Genomic DNA, 18,361 nt, shown 5'->3' with positions numbered 1-18,361 from the left:
GACAGCTCCCACAAGGTCGGGGCAAGGCACCCATGCCCTCTAGGTATCGTGATGAGTCTATGGATCTCTGTGTGAGTGATGAGTCTATGGGTCTCTGTGTGGTGATGAGTCTCTGGGTCTCTATGTGGTGATGAGTCTATGGGTCTCTGTGTGGTGATGAGTCTATGGGCCTCTGTGTGAGTGATGAGTCTATGGATCTCTGTGTGGTGATGAGTCTATGTGTCTCTATGTGGTGATGATTCTATGGGTCTCTGTGTGGTGATGAGTCTATGGGTCTCTGTGTGGTGATGAGTCTATGGGTCTCTGTGTGGTGATGAGTCTATGGGTCTCTGTGTGGTGATGAGTCTATGGGTCTCTGTGTGGTGATGAGTTTATGGCTCTGTGTGGTGGTGAGTCTATGGCTCTCTGTGTGGTGATGAGTTTATGGCTCTCTGTCTGGTGATGAGTCTATGGGTCTCTGTGTGGTGATGAGTCTATGGGTCTCTGTGTGAGTGATGAGTCTATGGCTCTCTGTGTGGTGATGAGTCCATGGCTCTCTGTGTGGTGATGAGTCTATGGGTGTCTGTGTGAGTGGTGAGTCTATGGGTCTCTGTGTGAGTGATGAGTCTATGGGTCTCTGTGTGAGTGATGAGTCTCTGGGTCCCTGTGTGAGTCATGAGTCTATGGGTCTCTGTGTGAGTGATGAGTCTCTGGGTCTCTGTGTGAGTGATGAGTCTATGGGTCTCTCTGTGAGTGATGAGTCTCTGGGTCTCTGTGTGAGTGATGAGTCTATGGGTCTCTGTGTGAGTGATGAGTCTATGGGTCTCTGTGTGAGTGATGAGTCTATGGGTCTCTGTGTGGTGATGAGTCTATGGGTCTCTGTGTGAGTGATGAGTCTCTGGGTCTCTGTGTGAGTGATGAGTCTATGGGTCTCTGTCTGGTGATGAGTCTATGGGTCTCTATGTGAGTGATGAGTCTCTGGGTCTCTGTGTGAGTGATGAGTCTATGGGTCTCTGTGTGAGTGATGAGTCTATGGGTCTCTGTGTGAGTGATGAGTCTCTGGGTCCCTGTGTGAGTCATGAGTCTATGGGTCTCTGTGTGAGTGATGAGTCTCTGGGTCTCTGTGTGAGTGATGAGTCTATGGGTCTCTCTGTGAGTGATGAGTCTCTGGGTCTCTGTGTGAGTGATGAGTCTATGGGTCTCTGTGTGAGTGATGAGTCTATGGGTCTCTGTGTGAGTGATGAGTCTATGGGTCTCTGTGTGGTGATGAGTCTATGGGTCTCTGTGTGAGTGATGAGTCTCTGGGTCTCTGTGTGAGTGATGAGTCTATGGGTCTCTGTCTGGTGATGAGTCTATGGGTCTCTATGTGAGTGATGAGTCTCTGGGTCTCTGTGTGAGTGATGAGTCTATGGGTCTCTGTGTGAGTGGTGAGTCTATGGGTCTCTGTGTGGTGATGAGTCTCTCGGTCTCTATGTGAATGACTAGTCTATGGGTCTCTGTGTGGTGTTGAGTCTATGGGTCCCCGTGTGAGTGATGAGTCTATGGGTCTCTGTCTGGTGATGAGTCTATGGGTCTCTGTGTGAGTGATGAGTCTATGGGTCTCTATGTAGTGATGAGTCTATGGGTCTCTGTGTGGTGATGACTCTATGGGTCTCTGTGTGGTGATGAGTCTACGGGTCTCTGTGTGGTGATGAGTCTATGGGTCTCTGTGTGAGTGATGAGTCTATGGGTCTCTGTGTGAGTGATGAGTCTCTGGGTCCTTGTGTGAGTGATGAGTCTATGGGTCTCTGTGTGAGTGATGAGTCTATGGATCTCTGTGTGGTGATGAGTCTATGTGTCTCTGTGTGAGTGATGAGTCTATGTGTCTCTGTGTGAGTGATGAGTCTATGGGTCTCTGTCTGGTGATGAGTCTATGTGTCTCTGTGTGAGTGATGAGTCTATGGGTCTCTGTGTGAGTGATGAGTCTATGGCTCTCTGTGTGAGTGATGAGTCTATGGCTCTCTGTGTGAGTGATGAGTCTATGTGTCTCTGTGTGAGTGATGAGTCTATTGGTCTCTGTGTGAGTGATGAGTCTCTGGGTCCCTGTGTGAGTGATGAGTCTATGGGTCTCTGTGTGAGTGATGAGTCTATGGCTCTCTGTGTGAGTGATGAGTCTATGGGTCTCTGTGTGAGTGATGAGTCTATGGCTCTCTGTGTGAGTGATGAGTCTACGGGTCTCTGTGTGAGTGATGAGTCTATGGGTCTCTGTGTGAGTGATGAGTCTATGGGTCTCTGTCTGGTGATGACTCTATGGGTCTCTGTGTGAGTGATGAGTCTATGGGTCTCTGTGTGAGTGATGAGTCTATGGGTCTCTGTGTGTGAGTGATGAGTCTATGGGTCTCTGTGTGAGTGATGAGTCTATGGCTCTCTGTGTGAGTGATGAGTCTCATGGTCTCTGTGTGAGTGATGAGTCTATGCGTCTCTGTGTTAGTGATGAGTCTCATGGTCTCTGTGTGAGTGATGAGTCTATGGGTCTCTGTGTGAGTGATGAGTCTATGGCTCTCTGTGTGAGTGGTGAGTCTATGGGTCTCTGTGTGAGTGATGAGTCTCTGGGTCCCTGTGTGAGTCATGAGTCTATGGGTCTCTGTGTGAGTGATGAGTCTATGGGTCTCTGTGTGAGTGATGAGTCTATGTGACTCTGTGTGAGTGATGAGTCTATGGGTCTCTGTGTGAGTGATGAGTCTATGGGTCTATGTGTGGTGATGAGTCTATGGGTCTCTATGTAGTGATGAGTCTATGGGTCTCTGTGTGAGTGATGAGTCTATGGCTCTCTGTGTGAGTGATGAGTCTATGTGTCTCTGTGTGAGTGATGAGTCTATTGGTCTCTGTGTGAGTGATGAGTCTCTGGGTCCCTGTGTGAGTGATGAGTCTATGGGTCTCTGTGTGAGTGATGAGTCTCTGGGTCTCTGTGTGAATGATGAGTCTATGGGTCTCTATGTGGTGATGAGTCTATGGGTCTCTGCGTGAGTGATGAGTCTATGGCTCTCTGTGTGAGTGATGAGTCTATGGCTCTCTGTGTGAGTGATGAGTCTATGGGTCTCTGTGTGAGTGATGAGTCTATGGGTCTCTGTGTGTGAGTGATGAGTCTATGGGTCTCTGTCTGGTGATGACTCTATGGGTCTCTGTGTGGTGATGAGTCTATGGGTCTCTATGTGAGTGATGAGTCTATGCCTCTCGGGGTGGTGATGAGTCTATGGGTCTCTGTGTGAGTGATGAGTCTATGGCTCTCTGTGTGGTGATGAGTCTTTGGGTTTCTGCGTGATGATGAGTCTATGGATCTCTGTGTGAGTGATGAGTCTATGAGTCTCTGTGTGGTGATGAGTCTATGGGTCTCTGTGTGAGTGATGAGTCTATGTGTCTCTGTGTGAGTGATGAGTCTATGGCTCTCTGTGTGGTGATGAGTCTTTGGGTTTCTGCGTGATGATGAGTCTATGGGTCTCTGTGTGAGTGATGAGTCTATGAGTCTCTGTGTGGTGATGAGTCTATGGATCTCTGTGTGAGTGATGAGTCTATGGGTCTCTGTGTGAGTGATGAGTCTCATGGTCTCTGTGTGAGTGATGAGTCTATGGGTCTCTGTGTGAGTGATGAGTCTATGGGTCTCTGTGTGAGTGATGAGTCTATGGGTCTCTGTGTGTGAGTGATGAGTCTATGTGACTCTGTGTGAGTGATGACTCTATGGGTCTCTGTGTGGTGATGAGTCTATGGGTCTATGTGTGGTGATGATTCTATGGGTCTCTGTGTGAGTGATGAGTCTATGGGTCTCTGTCTGGTGATGACTCTATGGGTCTCTGTGTGAGTGATGAGTCTATGGGTCTCTGTGTGTTGATGACTCTATGGGTCTCTGTGTGGTGATGAGTCCATGGCTCTCTGTGTGGTGATGAGTCTATGGGTGTCTGTGTTAGTGATGAGTCTATGGGTCTCTGTGTGGTGATGAGTCTATGGGTCTCTATGTGGTGATGAGTCTATGGATCTCTGTGTGAGTGATGAGTCTATGGGTCTCTGTGTGGTGATGAGTCTATGGGTCTCTGTGTGGTGATGAGTCTATGGGTCTCTGTGTGATGATGAGTCTATGGGTCTCTGTGTGGTGGGGAGTCTATGGGTCTCTGTGTGAGTGATGAGTCTATGCCTCTCTGGGTGGTGATGAGTCTATGGGTCTCTGTGTGGTGATGAGTCTATGGGTCTCTGTGTGAGTGATGAGTCTATGCCTCTCTGGGTGGTGATGAGTCTATGGGTCTCTGTGTGGTGATGAGTCTATGGGTCTCTGTGTGGTGATGAGTCTATGGGTCTCTGTGTGAGTGATGAGTCTATGCCTCTCTGGGTGGTGATGAGTCTATGGGTCTCTGTGTGTGAGTGATGAGTCTATGGCTCTCTGTGTGAGTGATGAGTCTATGGGTCTCTGTGTGAGTGATGAGTCTATGGGTCTCTGTGTGTGAGTGATGAGTCTATGTGACTCTGTGTGAGTGATGAGTCTATGGGTCTCTGTGTGTGAGTGATGAGTCTATGGGTCTCTGTGTGAGTGATGAGTCTATGGGTCCCTGTGTGCTCAGTCAATTCATCATCTGCGCGCGCGTACTTCCGTATGACCGCGTCGAACTGCTCCATCTGGTAGCCTCCACCCTCACCACCACCCTCACCACCACTCTCACCACCACCCTCACCACCACCCTCGCCACCGCCACCCTCGCCACCGCCACCGTCCGTGGCGTCGTCTCTCAGTTCGTCGACGATCCCGCCAGCCCGTCCTCCACCGCCATCTCCTCCTCCTCCTCCTTCCCCAGGGTCATCGCCCGGAGCGTCGGGCAAGCCGGGCGGCTGGCCCCGCCGCGGGAAGCCGTCCGGCTGCACGGCCACGGAGCGTGCGCCGAGGGCCCGCGCCAGCACAAACGAGCACGGGTTGAAGGCGTCCAGCACGGCCACGTGGGGGCGCACGAGAGCCATGGCCGCCATGGCCGCCGCGTCGGAGAGGATGACGTCACACTGGCGCGCCATGTGACCATAGAAGGCACGGAAGCCGGCCACGTGGTTCCTGCGACGGCGCGCGACGGACAGAGGGAGGGAGGGAGGGGTGGCGGTTGTGCGTTGGTGCTGGTGGGGTGAAAGTTGACTGTGTGTGTGTCTGTGTTGTGTCTGTATGTTTGTGTAAGTCTGTGTGTGTCTGTGTGTGTGTGTCTCTGTGTGAGTGTATTTGTGTGTCTGTATGTATGTGTAAGTCTATGTGTATCTGTGTGTGTGTCTCTGTGTCTGTGTTGTGTCTGTATGTTTGTGTCTCTGTGTCTGTGTGTCTGTGTGTGTCTGTATGTATGTGTAAGTCTATGTGTGTCTGTGTGTCTGTGTGTGTCTGTGTGTGTGTGTCTGTGTGTGTCTGTGTGTGTCTCTGTGTCTGTGTCTGTGTTGTGTCTGTATGTTTGTGTAAGTCTGTGTGTGTCTGTGTGTGTGTATCTGTGTCTGTGTGTCTGTGTGTGTCTCTGTGTCTGTGTTGTGTCTGTATGTTTGTGTAAGTCTGTGTTTGTCTGTGTGTGTTTCTCTGTGTGAGTGTATTTGTGTGTCTGTATGTATGTGTAAGTCTATGTGTGTCTGTGTGTGTGTGTCTCTGTGTGTGTCTGTAAGTCTATGTGTGTCTGTGTGTGTCTCTGAGTGTGTGTAAGTCTGTGTATGTCTGTGTGTGTGGCTCTGTGTGTGTATGTATGTGTCTGTATGTTTGTGTAAGTCTGTGTGTGTCTGTATGTTTGTGTCTCTGTGTCTGTGTGTCTGTGTGTGTCTGTATGTATGTGTAAGTCTATGTGTATCTGTGTGTCTGTGTGTCTCTGAGTGTGTGTGTCTGTGTGTGTCTGTGTGTGTCTCTGTGTGTGTGTATGTGTTGTGTCTGTATGTTTGCGTAAGACTGTGTGTGTGTCTCTGTGTGTGTATGTGTGTGTCTCTGTGTGTGTATGTGTAAGTCTGTGTGTGTCTGTGTGTGTCTCTGAGTGTGTGTATGTCTGTGTGTGTCTGTGTGTGTGTGTCTCTGTGTGAGTGTATTTGTGTGTCTGTATGTATGTGTAAGTCTATGTGTGTCTGTGTGTGTGTCTCTGTGTGTGTCTGTGGGTGTCTGTAAGTCTATGTGTGTCTGTGTGTGTCTCTGAGTGTGTGTAAGTCTGTGTATGTCTGTGTGTGTGGCTCTGTGTGTGTATGTGTGCGTCTGTATGTTTGTGTAAGTCTGTGTGTGTCTGTGTGTGTGTGTATATCTGTGTCTGTGTGTCTGTGTGTGTCTGTATGTATGTGTAAATCTGTGTGTGTCTGTGTGTCTCTTTGAGTGTGTGTGTGTGTGTGTCTGTGGATGTCTGTGTTCCGCAGGATTGGAAGGATGCCCTGGTGGTCCCCCTTTTTAAGAAGGGGGGCCGCACAGACTGTAACAACTACAGGGCATCTCACTCTTCAGTGTGCCGGGAAAGGTCCTGGCAAGGATTATTCAACATCGCCTTGCCAGGCACGCTGAGGAGAGGCTTGTGGAGCCCCAATGCGGTTTCAGGAAAGGGCGGTCCTGCACAGATGCCATATTTTCTGTCCGTCTGCTACAGCAGAGGTGTAGGGAATTCCAGCAAGACCTACATCTCTGCTTTATTGACCTGGTCAAGGCCTATGATACCATCAGATGGCCTGGGCTCTGGGTTGTTCTTCGTGCTTTTGGAGTACCTGACCCTCTGCTCACGCACGCCTAAACAGGTTTTGTTCAGCTGGATCAAGGGGGCTAAACGGGCGCGGCACGGGCTAGAGAAGAGATGGAGTGATGTGATACAGGAGGACGTGGAGCTGAGTGGACTTGACGATGACTGGTACCAGCGATTTCAAGATCAGCCTCTGTGGAGGAGGCTCGTGAAGGACGCTACTGGGCAGTTGGAGGCAGTCGCCCTCCAGCAACAACGGAGGGCAGAGGAGCAACGCTCACAACAATGAGCAGAGCGCCGGGTGGCTAAAAAGCAGTAAGTTGGCACAGTAGGGGGGCACAGGTGGTGCATCGGCCACTCATCACAGTCAGTCGACCCGTGGCACCTGCAGGATCTGCGCTGTGACCTCCTGACAGCGGGGATCGACACTTTACGTGGCCTTAACGTGAACTTAGCCTGGCTCAAGCGCCGTGGTGATGTCACCGCCATTTACTGGCGAATGGCGTTTGTTGTTGTGTGCGTCTGTGTGACTATGTGGGTCTGTGGGTCTCTGTGGGAGTCTGACCCACTCACTCACCCACTCACCACCTACAAACCCTCCCACTCACCCACCCACTCACCAATCCGCCCACTCACTGACTCACCCACTCAATCAATCAACCACCCACTGACTCACTCACTCACGCACTCAACAAGCCACCCACTCACGCACTCCACAAGCCACCCACTGACTCACCCATTCAATAACCCACAAACCCACTAATTCACCAACCCACTTACTCACTAACCCACCCACTGCCTCACTTACTCACTCACCCACTCACTCACTCACCCACTCACTCACCCACCGACTCAATCAACCACGCACTGACCCACTCACCCAACCACCCACCCAATCACCCACCCACCCACTCACCCACCCACTCACTCACCCACCCACAAACCCATTCACCCACTCACTCACAAAAACATTCACCCACCCACCTGACTACCCACCCACTTACCCACCCACCCAACCAATCACCCACCCCTCCCGCTCACTCATTCACCCATCTACCCACTCACCCACCCACTCACTCACCGAGCAAGGCCACTCACCGTCCCTTAAAAAATTCCTTCATGCTGGTGTGGAACCAGGCGTGGTACTGGTCCGAGTAGTCCTCTCCCATGGACCACGGGAGTACTCGATACGTGCGGTTCCCAGCGAGCTGGTCGAGACCTGAGCGGTGAAGTATGGCTATATTACAAACGGCTTTAAGACCATTACGGTTCGTTAAAAGTATTGTAAAGTTACGTGAACTGGCGCTGATGCACTATTAAATCGTCATCTCGATTAACCAACTCATAACTTGGTGACAGTTGCCAAAGAAGTTCATATTTACAACACTACACATTACACTACACTACATTATACACTACAATACACCACATTATACACTACACTACTATACACTACACGACTATAAACTACACTACTACACACTACACTACACTATACAACACTATACACTACACTACCATACACAACTATACACTACACTACTACACACTACAATACACTACATTATACACTACTATACAATACACTACACTACACTATACACTACACTACTATACACTATACTACTATACACTACATTATACACTACTATACACTACACTACTATACACTACACTATACACTACACTACTATACACTACATCATACACTACAGTACTATACACTGCACTACTATACACTACACTGCTACATACTACACCACACTATACTCTACTATACACTATACACTACACACTATACACTACACACTACACTACTAGACACTACACTACTATACACTACTATACACTACACTACTATACACTACTATACACTACACTACTATACACTACACTACAACACACTACACTACATTATACACTACTATACACTACATTATAAACTACTATACACTACACTACTATACACTACACTTTCGATTTAAAGCTTTCGTGACTGCAAGGATTCATCTTCTTTGGTTCTTTCGGTAACGTCACGTAGAATGAGAATAAAATAATAAATTAATAAAATAAAATAACACAATAAATTCTCACGTGAGAATTTTATTGTGTTATTTTATTTTATTAATTTTTTATTGTGTTATTTTATTTTATTAATTTATTATTTTATTCTCATTCTACGTGACTTTACTGAAAGAACCAAAGAAGATACACTACACTACTATACATTACACTATACACTACACTACTATACACTACACCACTATACACTACATTATACACTACACTACTATACACTACAGTACTATACACTACACTACTATACACTACACTACTACACACTACACTACACTATACTCTACTATACACTACACTACGATACACTAGACTACTATACACTACTATACACTACACTACTATACACTACACTACATTACTACACACTACACTACTATACACTACACTACTATAAACTACACTACTACACACTGCACTACAATACACTACACTACTATACACCACACTATTATACACTACACTACTATACACTACACTACTATACACTATACTACACACTACACTACTACACACTACTATACACTACACTACTATACACTACACTACTATACACTACTATACATTACACTACTATACACTACAATACTATACACTACACACTACTATACACTACACTAGTATACACTACACTACTATACACTACGATACGCTACATACACTACTATACACTATGAATCTCTGTGTGGTGGTGAGTCTATGAGTCTTTGTGTGGTGATAAGTCTATGGGTCTCTGTGTGGTGATAAGTCTATGGGTCTCTGTGTGGTGATGAGTCTATGGGTCTCTGTGTGGTGATGAGTCTATGCGTCTCTGTGTGAGTGATGAGTCTATGGGTCTCTGTGTCCTGATCAGTCTATGGGACTCTGTGTGGTGGTGAGTCTATGGATCTCTGTGTGATGAGTCTATGACTCTAAGTGGTGATGAGTCTGTGGGTCTCTGTGTGGTGGTGATGAGTCTATGGGTCTCTATGTGGTGGTGAGTCTATGGGTCTCTGTGTGGTGGTGAGTCTATGGGTCTGTGTGTGGTGGTGAGTTTCTGGCTCTCTGTGTAATTATGAGTCTATGGGTCTCTGTGTGGTGATGAGTCTATGGGTCTCTCTGTGATGACTCTATGAATCTCTGTGTGATGAGTCTATGACTCTAAGTGGTGATGAGTCTATGGGTCTCTATGTTGCGATTAGTCTATGGGTCTCTGTGTGGTGATGAGTCTATGGGTCTCTATGTTGCGATTAGTCAATGGGTCTCTATGCTGTCTATGGGTCTCTGTGTGCAGGCATCTACCTAGGACGCTGGGAGTTCCCGTCTGCACGAACATCGTCACGTGGTGCCCTCTGGACGCCAACGACCTGGAGATTTGATCCATTATCAAATAGTGACTCCCTCCTGGAGGAGAGAGAGAGAGAGAGAGCACGGGGGGAGGAGGAGGAGGAGGGAGAAAGTTTTTACTGTGTAGGAACCTCCTGGTTACACCACCAGCCCACAGGGGATTATTGTGGCCGTCCGTCGTGCATCAAAACATGGGAGGGATGGGGCTGGGGTGGGGAGGGGAGGGTGGGGAGGGAGGGGCTGGGTGGGGGGTGGGAGGGGTGGGGCTGGTTGGGGAGGGGCTGGGTGGGGAGGGGTGGGAGGGGCTGGGTGGGGGGTGGGAGGGGTGGGGCTGGGTGGGGAGGGTGGGGAGGGGCTGGGTGGGGAGGGGTGGGAGGGGCTGGGTGGGGGGTGGGAGGGGTGGGGCTGGGTGGGGAGGGTGGGGAGGGACTGGGTGGGGAGGGTGGGGAGGGGTGGGAGGGGTGGGAGGGGTGGGGAGAGGTGGGGCTGGGTGGGGAGGGGTGGGGGGTGGGAGGGGTGGGGCTGGGTGGGGAGGGGCTGGGTGGGGGAGGGGCTAGGTGGGGGAAGGGTGGGAGGGGTGGGGCTGGGTGGGGAGGGGCTGGGTGGGGGAGGGGCTGGGTGTGGAGGGGCAGGGTGGGGTGGGGCTGGGTGGGGGAGGGGCTGGGTGGGGGGAGGGGCTGGGTGCGGGAGGGTTCTGGTCACCCCGTGGTGCCCCCTTATAAACTCAACGTTTCACCTACTCACGCCGGCTTGTGCCCGCCCTCACAGTCGGGGCATATTGTTGCGGAACGCACCACCACGTGGTGGTGTCGCCATTGACGACCCTGGCCATTGACCGAGCAACCCAACGTTCCTACTACCAGCTCCTCCCTCCGCAGGAGAATGTGTTAATCAGAGCTCTCGGAAAACGGTCTAAATCTCAATTTTTCCATTATTTCCTCTTATTTGTGTTTCTTTTTGTTGCCGTCCTCATGATCTGTGCAGGCGAGGGACTTCACTCTGCGTGTTTTGGTTTGACTCTCTGGTGCAGGGTTTTGACTTTTATTTGTTTTTGGGTTTTTGTTTTTGTTTTTTTCTCTCCGTGTTTTTTTGTTGTTGTTGTTGTTGTCTTTGTTAGCAGCTGGTGCTGTGGCCTGGCCCGGTACCAGTCCTGCCCAGCCCCACCACACCTCTGCTTCTGCTGTGCTTCTGCGCTGTGTCACTGTTCGTGTGGTTTTTTTTTGCCGTGTGAATATTCAAATTTGATCCCCCTCCCCCTCCCCCCCCCCCCCCCAATACTCACATTTTATTTCGTCCTTTTTAAAAAAATATATTTTTCTCACAACACAGCAAAAAACCCAACAAAAAAAATCTCTCAACCCCCTGCTCCACCCTTCAAGCAAAATTAAATTCAGGTGAGTGACGGTGGCCAGAGTTGGTAAGGATCGCCATCCGGTGCACGTACGGTGACACCATGCCCCTAGGTAGCCACTGCCGGTCGTGACGGGGGCCTGCGTGACCAGCCCAGGCCCCCCCCCTTGGCCTCAGTCGCTGCCCTCCTCGCCTGCCGACAGCAGCGGCAGCAGCTGGCCCAGGGTCGCCAGGAGCGGCGGCGTCGGCCATCGGCGTCAGCGGCCATCTCGTCGCTGCGCCGTGAGCCCTGCCACCATCGACGCCTTCACAGAGGCCCTCTCGGCAGCAGTCGTCCCGGGCGTCCGCCGTCATGCCACCCTCCCCCCCCACCCAAGCAGGCGATCTCTACGCCAAGGCCCTCCGCCGTCGGGTGCCACCTCTGCAGAAGCGAGGGCCGCTTCCGAGAGGGGAGCGGCCCCCCCCGGTGCATCCCGCTGCCATCGCCGGCTTACCGACTGACCCAGCAGCGGAGAGAAGCGCCGCTAAGCCTCTGCATGGTGGATGGAGGAGCCCGGGCTCCTCCAAGCTCCGTGGTCCGCGCGACGATGAGGTTTTTTTTGTGAGCCAAACTCGACTTCTGCCATCCGCGGAGGAGATCCACACGGAGCGTCGCTGCGGCACCCTGGATGCCTAAAAGTAAAATATCGAGATGCCTCCGTCTCTCGGGCCTCCCAGATCGGACGTGGGGGGGGGGGGGGGGGGGGGAGCCGACGATGACGCTTCGGGATCTCCCGGAAAACTGGAGCCAGCGGAACCATCTGAGCCTGGAGCGGCGTTGGGGGCTGGGTGGTTCCTAGCGCGGGACACGCGCGGACAGCCCACCGCTACGGAGGAGAAAACCCGGGGAGGAGGAAAAGCCTCGGGGGTGTGGGTGGTGGTCCTGTGGTAGTTGCCGCTGCCCCAAGTCGATGGAGGAGGGGTAGAGGACGCCGGACACCGCGTCTGCAGAGGCTGCTTCCTCCTCTCGAGACGTCGGGCGACGGAGCTACGGCCGGAGCAGCGGAACCTGCTGCTGGGCTCCCAGACAGGGGGCACGGAGGCGAGTGAGGAGGGGGAGAGGGGGGGGGGGAAGGGGGGGGAAAGGGGGGGGGGGCTGGAATCCCTCCCTCTCTACACAGGACACCCGGCAAGCCTCGCAGAGTGCCCTGCCACTGTGTAAGAGGCGTGCGGTAGCATTCCACCTGCCACGTGGCCCCCTGGTGGAGGCCACGCGGAGCCAACCGTGGGCACCCGAATCATGGGCCCCCACGTGCAAGGGCATGGAAGCAAGAGGGGGGAGGGGCGGGAGGGGGACTCGGATGATGACCTCCGTGTGGGTAGTGAAACCAGCCAGGTCTCGATGAGGTCATCCTCGCGGGGGGCACCCATCGTCTGCCAGGAAGGCCTGTAGGCGCAGCTTTTACTTGAGTAGGTTTCATCCACGTGGGTAGGAGTCTCTAACTCGAGTAAGTTTCTGCCACGTGGGTAGGAGTCTTTTACTCGAGTAAGTTTCTTCCACGTGGGTAGGAGTCTTTTACTCGAGTAGGTTTCTTCCACGTGAGTGGGAGTCTTTTACTTGAGTAGGTTTCTTCCACGTGAGTAGGAGTCTCTAACTCCAGTAAGTTTCTTCCACGTGAGTAGGAGTCTTTTACCTGAGCAGGTCTCATCCACGTGGGTAGGAGTCTCTAACTCGAGTAATTTTCTTCCACGTGAGTAGGAGCCTTTTACTCGAGTAGGTTTCTTCCACGTGAGTAGGAGCCTTTTACTCGAGTGGGTTTCTTCCACGTGACTAGAAGTCTTTTACTTGAGTAGGTTTCTTCCACGTGACTAGAAGTCTTTTACTTGAGTAGGTTTCTTCCACGTGAGTAGGAGTCTTTTACTTGAGTAGGTTTCTTCCACGTGAGTAGGAGTCTTTTACTCGAGTAGGTTTCTTCCACGTGAGTAGAAGTCTTTTACTCGAGTAGGTTTCTTCCACGTGAGTAGGAGTCTTTAACTTGAGTGGGTTTCTTCCACGTGAGTAGAAGTCTTTTACTTGAGTAGGTTTCTTCCTCGTGAGTAGGAGTCTTTTACTCGAGTGGGTTTCTTCCACGTGAGTAGGAGCCTTTTACTTGAGTAGGTTTCTTTCACGTGAGTAGGAGTCTTTTACTTGAGTAGGTCTCATCCACGTGGGTAGGAGTCTTTTACTCGAGTAGGTTTCTTCCACGTGAGTAGAAGTCTTTTACTCGAGTAAGTTTCTTCCACGTGAGTAGAAGTCTTTGACTTGAGTAGGTTTCTTCCACGTGGGTAGGAGTCTTTTACTTGAGTAGGTTTCTTCCACGTGAGTAGAAGTCTTTGACTTGAGTAGGTTTCTTCCACGTGAGTAGAAGTCTTTAACTCGAGTAAGTTTCATCCACGTGAGGAGAAGTCTTTTACTTGAGTAGGTTTCTTCCACGTGAGTAGGAGTCTTTTACTTGAGTAGGTTTCTTCCACGTGAGTAGGAGTCTTTTACTTGAGTAGGTTTCTTCCACGTGGGTAGAAGTCTTTTACTTGAGTAGGTTTCTTCCACGTGAGTAGAAGTCTTTTACTTGAGTAGGTTTCTTCCACGTGAGTAGAAGTCTTTTACTCGAGTAAGTTTCTTCCACGTGAGTAGAAGTCTTTTACTTGAGTAGGTTTCTTCCACGTGAGTAGAAGTCTTTTACTTGAGTAGGTTTCTTCCACGTGAGTAGAAGTCTTTTACTTGAGTAGGTTTCTTCCACGTGAGTAGGAGTCTTTTACTTGAGCAGGTTTCTTCCACGTGAGTAGAAGTCTTTTACTTGAGTAGGTTTCTTCCACGTGAGTAGAAGTCTTTTACTCGAGTAAGTTTCTTCCACGTGAGTAGAAGTCTTTTACTTGAGTAAGTTTCTTCCACGTGAGTAGAAGTCTTTTACTTGAGTAGGTTTCTTCCACGTGAGTAGAAGTCTTTTACTCGAGTAGGTTTCTTCCACGTGGGTAGAACTCTTTGACTTGAGTTGGTTTCTTCCACGTGAGTAGAAGTCTTTTACTTGAGTAGGTTTCTTCCACGTGAGTAGAAGTCTTTTACTTGAGTAGGTTTCTTCCACGTGAGTAGGAGTTTTTTACTTGAGTAGGTTTCTTCCACGTGGGTAGGAGTCTTTTACTTGAGTAGGTTTCTTCCACGTGAGTAGAAGTCTTTGCCTTGAGTAGGTTTCTTCCACGTGAGTAGAAGTCTTTAACTCGAGTAAGTTTCATCCACGTGAGGAGAAGTCTTTTACTTGAGTAGGTTTCTTCCACGTGGGTAGAAGTCTTTTACTTGAGTAGGTTTCTTCCACGTGAGTAGGAGTCTTTTACTCGAGTAAGTTTCTTCCACGTGAGTAGAAGTCTTTTACTCGAGTAAGTTTCTTCCACGTGAGTAGAAGTCTTTTACTTGAGTAGGTTTCTTCCACGTGAGTAGGAGTCTTTTACTCGAGTAAGTTTCTTCCACGTAAGTAGGAGTCTTTTACTCGAGTAAGTTTCTTCCACGTGAGTAGGAGTCTTTTACTCGAGTAAGTTTCTTCCACGTGAGTAGGAGTCTTTTACTCGATTAGGTTTCTTCCACGTGAGTAGGAGTCTTTTACTCGAGTAGGTTTCTTCCACGTGAGTAGGAGTCTTTTACTCGAGTAGGTTTCTTCCACGTGAGTCTTCATGACTAATGTAGCGCAGCTTTCTTGTACCAGAAAAGTGAGCTACGTCCCTTAACTTGTGGGAGCAAAAAGTCTGACGCGTGTTTGAGGTGCCTTAAATCAAACTGTTTATTTTATTTCTTAGTTGCACAAAAACGAGCGCTTTCTAGTGTGTCTTCGCCTGTTCACGTACTGTGTGACCCCGTCTCACGTAGTGTTTCACCCTGTCTCACCCACTGTGTCACCCTTTCTCACGTGCTGTGTCACCCTGTGTCACGTACTGTTTCACCCTGTCTCACGTACTGTGTCACCCTGTCTCACGGTCACCCTGTCTCACGTACTGTGTCACCCTGTCTCACGTGCTGTGTCACGTGCTGTGTCACCCTGTCTCACTGTCACCCTGTCACACGTGCTGTGTCACCCTGTCTCACGCACTGTGTCACCCTGTCTCACGGTCACCCTGTCTCACGTACTGTGTCACCCTGTCTCACTGTCACCCTGTCTCACCTACTGTTTCACCCTGTCTCACTGTGTCACCCTGTCACACGTGCTGTGTCACCCTGTCTCACGCACTGTGTCACCCTGTCTCATGGTCACCCTGTCTCACGTATTGTGTCACCCTGTCTCACGTGCTGTGTCACCCTGTCACACGTGCTGTGTCACCCTGTCTCACCCACTGTGTCACCCTGTCTCACGTACTGTGTCACCCTGTCTCACCCACTGTGTCACCCTGTCTCACTGTGTCACCCTGTCTCACGTACTGTGTCACCCTGTGTCACGTACTGTGTCACCCTGTCTCACCTACTGTGTCACCCTGTCTCATGGTCACCCTGTCTCACCCACTGTGTCACCCTGTCTCACGTACTGTGTCACCCTGTCTCACGTACTGTGTCACCCTGTGTCACGTACTGTGTCACCCTGTCTCACGTGCTGTGTCACCCTGTCTCACTGTGTCACCCTGTCCCACGTGCTATGTCACCCTGTCTCACCCACTGTGTCACCCTGTCTCACGTACTGTGTCACCCTGTCTCACGTACTGTGTCACCCCGTCTCACGCGCTGTGTCACCCTGTCTCACGTACTGTGTCACCCTGTGTCACGTACTGTGTCACCCTGTGCTGTGTCACCCTGTCTCACCCACTGTGTCACCCTGTCTCACTGTCACCCTGTGTCACGTACTGTGTCACCCTGTCTCACCTACTGTGTCACTCTGTCTCACTGTTTCACCCTGTCACCCTGTGCTGTGTCACCCTGTGCTGTGTCACCCTGTCTCACTGTGTCACCCTGTCTCACGTGCTGTGTCACCCTGTCTCACTGTCACCCTGTCTCACGTACTGTGTCACCCTGTCTCACGTACTGTGTCACCTTGTCTCACGTGCTGTGTCACCCTGTGTCACGTACTGTGTCACCCTGTCTCACCTACTGTGTCACCCTGTCTCATGGTCACCCTGTCTCACCCACTGTGTCACCCTGTCTCACGTACTGTGTCACCCTGTCTCACGTACTGTGTCACCCTGTGTCACGTACTGTGTCACCCTGTCTCACGTGCTGTGTCACCCTGTCTCACTGTGTCACCCTGTCCCACGTGCTATGTCACCCTGTCTCACGCACTGTGTCACCCTGTCTCACGTACTGTGTCACCCCGTCTCACGCGCTGTGTCACCCTGTCTCACGTACTGTGTCACCCTGTGTCACGTACTGTGTCACCCTGTGCTGTGTCACCCTGTCTCACCCACTGTGTCACCCTGTCTCACTGTCACCCTGTGTCACGTACTGTGTCACCCTGTCTCACCTACTGTGTCACTCTGTCTCACTGTTTCACCCTGTCACCCTGTGCTGTGTCACCCTGTGCTGTGTCACCCTGTCTCACTGTGTCACCCTGTCTCACGTGCTGTGTCACCCTGTCTCACTGTCACCCTGTCTCACGTACTGTGTCACCCTGTCTCACGTACTGTGTCACCTTGTCTCACGTGCTGTGTCACCCTGTCTCACTGTGTCACCCTGTCTCACGTACTGTGTCACCCTGTCTCACCCACTGTGTCACCCTGTCTCACTGTGTCACCCTGTCTCACGTACTGTGTCACCCTTACTCACGTACTGTGTCACCCTGTCTCACCCACTGTGTCACCCTGTCACACGTACTGTGTCACCCCGTCTCACGTACTGTGTCACCCTGTCACACTGTGTCACCCTGTGTCACGTACTGTGTCACCCTGTCTCACGTACTGTGTCACCCTGTCTCACTGTGTCACCTTGTCTCACGTACTGTGTCACCCTGTCTCACGTACTATGTCACCGTGTCTCACATGCTGTGTCACCCTGTCTCACGTACTGTGTCACCCTGTCTCACGTGCTGTGTCACCCTGTCTCACATACTGTGTCACCCTGTCTGACGTGCTGTGTCACCCCGTCTCATGTGCTGTGTCACCCTTTCTCAGGTACTGTGTCACCCTGTCTCACGTACTGTGTCACCCTGTGTCACGTACTGTGTCACCCCGTTTCACGGACACCCTGTCTCACTGTGTCACCCTGTGCTGTGTCACCCTGTCTCACGTGCTGTGTCACCCTGTCTCACGTACTGTGTCACCCTATCTCACGTAATGTGTCACCCTGTCACACGTGCTGTGTCACCCTGTCACACGTGCTGTGTCACGCTGTCTCACGTACTGTGTCACCCTGTCTCACGTACTGTGTCACCCTGTGTCACGTACTGTGTCACCCTGTCACACGTCCTGTGTCACCCTGTCTCAAGTACTGTGTCACCCTGTCTGACGTGCTGTGTCACCCTGTCTCACCCACTGTGTCACCCTGTCTCACCCACTGTGTCACCCTGTCTCATGTGCTGTGTCACCCTGTCTCACGTGCTGTATCACCCTGTCTCACGTACTGTGTCACCCTGTCACACGTACTGTGTCACCTTGTCTCACGTACTGTGTCACCCCGTCACACGTGCTGTGTCACCCTGTCTCACTGTGTCACCCTGTGTCACGTGCTGTGTCACCCTGTCTCACGTACTGTGTCACCCTGTCTCACGTGCTGTGTCACCCTGTCTCATGTACTGTGTCACCCTGTCTCACTGTGTCACCCTGTCTCACTGTGTCACCCTGTCTCACGTACTGTGTCACCCTGTCTCACGTACTGTGTCACCCTGTCTCACGTGCTGTATCACCCTGTCTCACGTACTGTGTCACCCTGTCACACGTACTGTGTCACCTTGTCTCACGTACTGTGTCACCCCGTCACACGTGCTGTGTCACCCTGTCTCACTGTGTCACCCTGTGTCACGTGCTGTGTC

The 18,361-nt window shown here is 51.1% G+C and overlaps 1 protein-coding gene across 1 annotated transcript in view; it reads right to left on the bottom strand.

The window, feature by feature from the left end:
• LOC142907824 (UDP-glucuronosyltransferase 3A1-like) overlaps positions 1 to 18,361 on the bottom strand; it is a 146,006-nt gene that overhangs the window by 109,298 nt on the left and 18,347 nt on the right. Inside the window, exons 2-4 of the mRNA XM_076057641.1 lie at positions 10,017 to 10,118; positions 7,758 to 7,878; positions 4,592 to 5,044 (exon numbers count right to left, since the gene is read on the bottom strand). Coding sequence (XP_075913756.1) covers positions 4,592 to 5,044; positions 7,758 to 7,878; positions 10,017 to 10,118 — 676 coding nt within the window. The remainder of the gene's footprint in view (positions 1 to 4,591; positions 5,045 to 7,757; positions 7,879 to 10,016; positions 10,119 to 18,361) is intronic.

The sequence above is a fragment of the Petromyzon marinus genome, chromosome 83, assembly GCF_048934315.1.
Source record: "Petromyzon marinus isolate PM22_M1 ecotype Great Lakes invasive population chromosome 83, UKy_Petmar_22M1.pri1.0, whole genome shotgun sequence".
NCBI lineage: Eukaryota > Metazoa > Chordata > Hyperoartia > Petromyzontiformes > Petromyzontidae > Petromyzon > Petromyzon marinus.
Note: the sequence above shows the minus strand (reverse complement) of the source record. Positions and strands in the feature narration are given on the sequence as shown.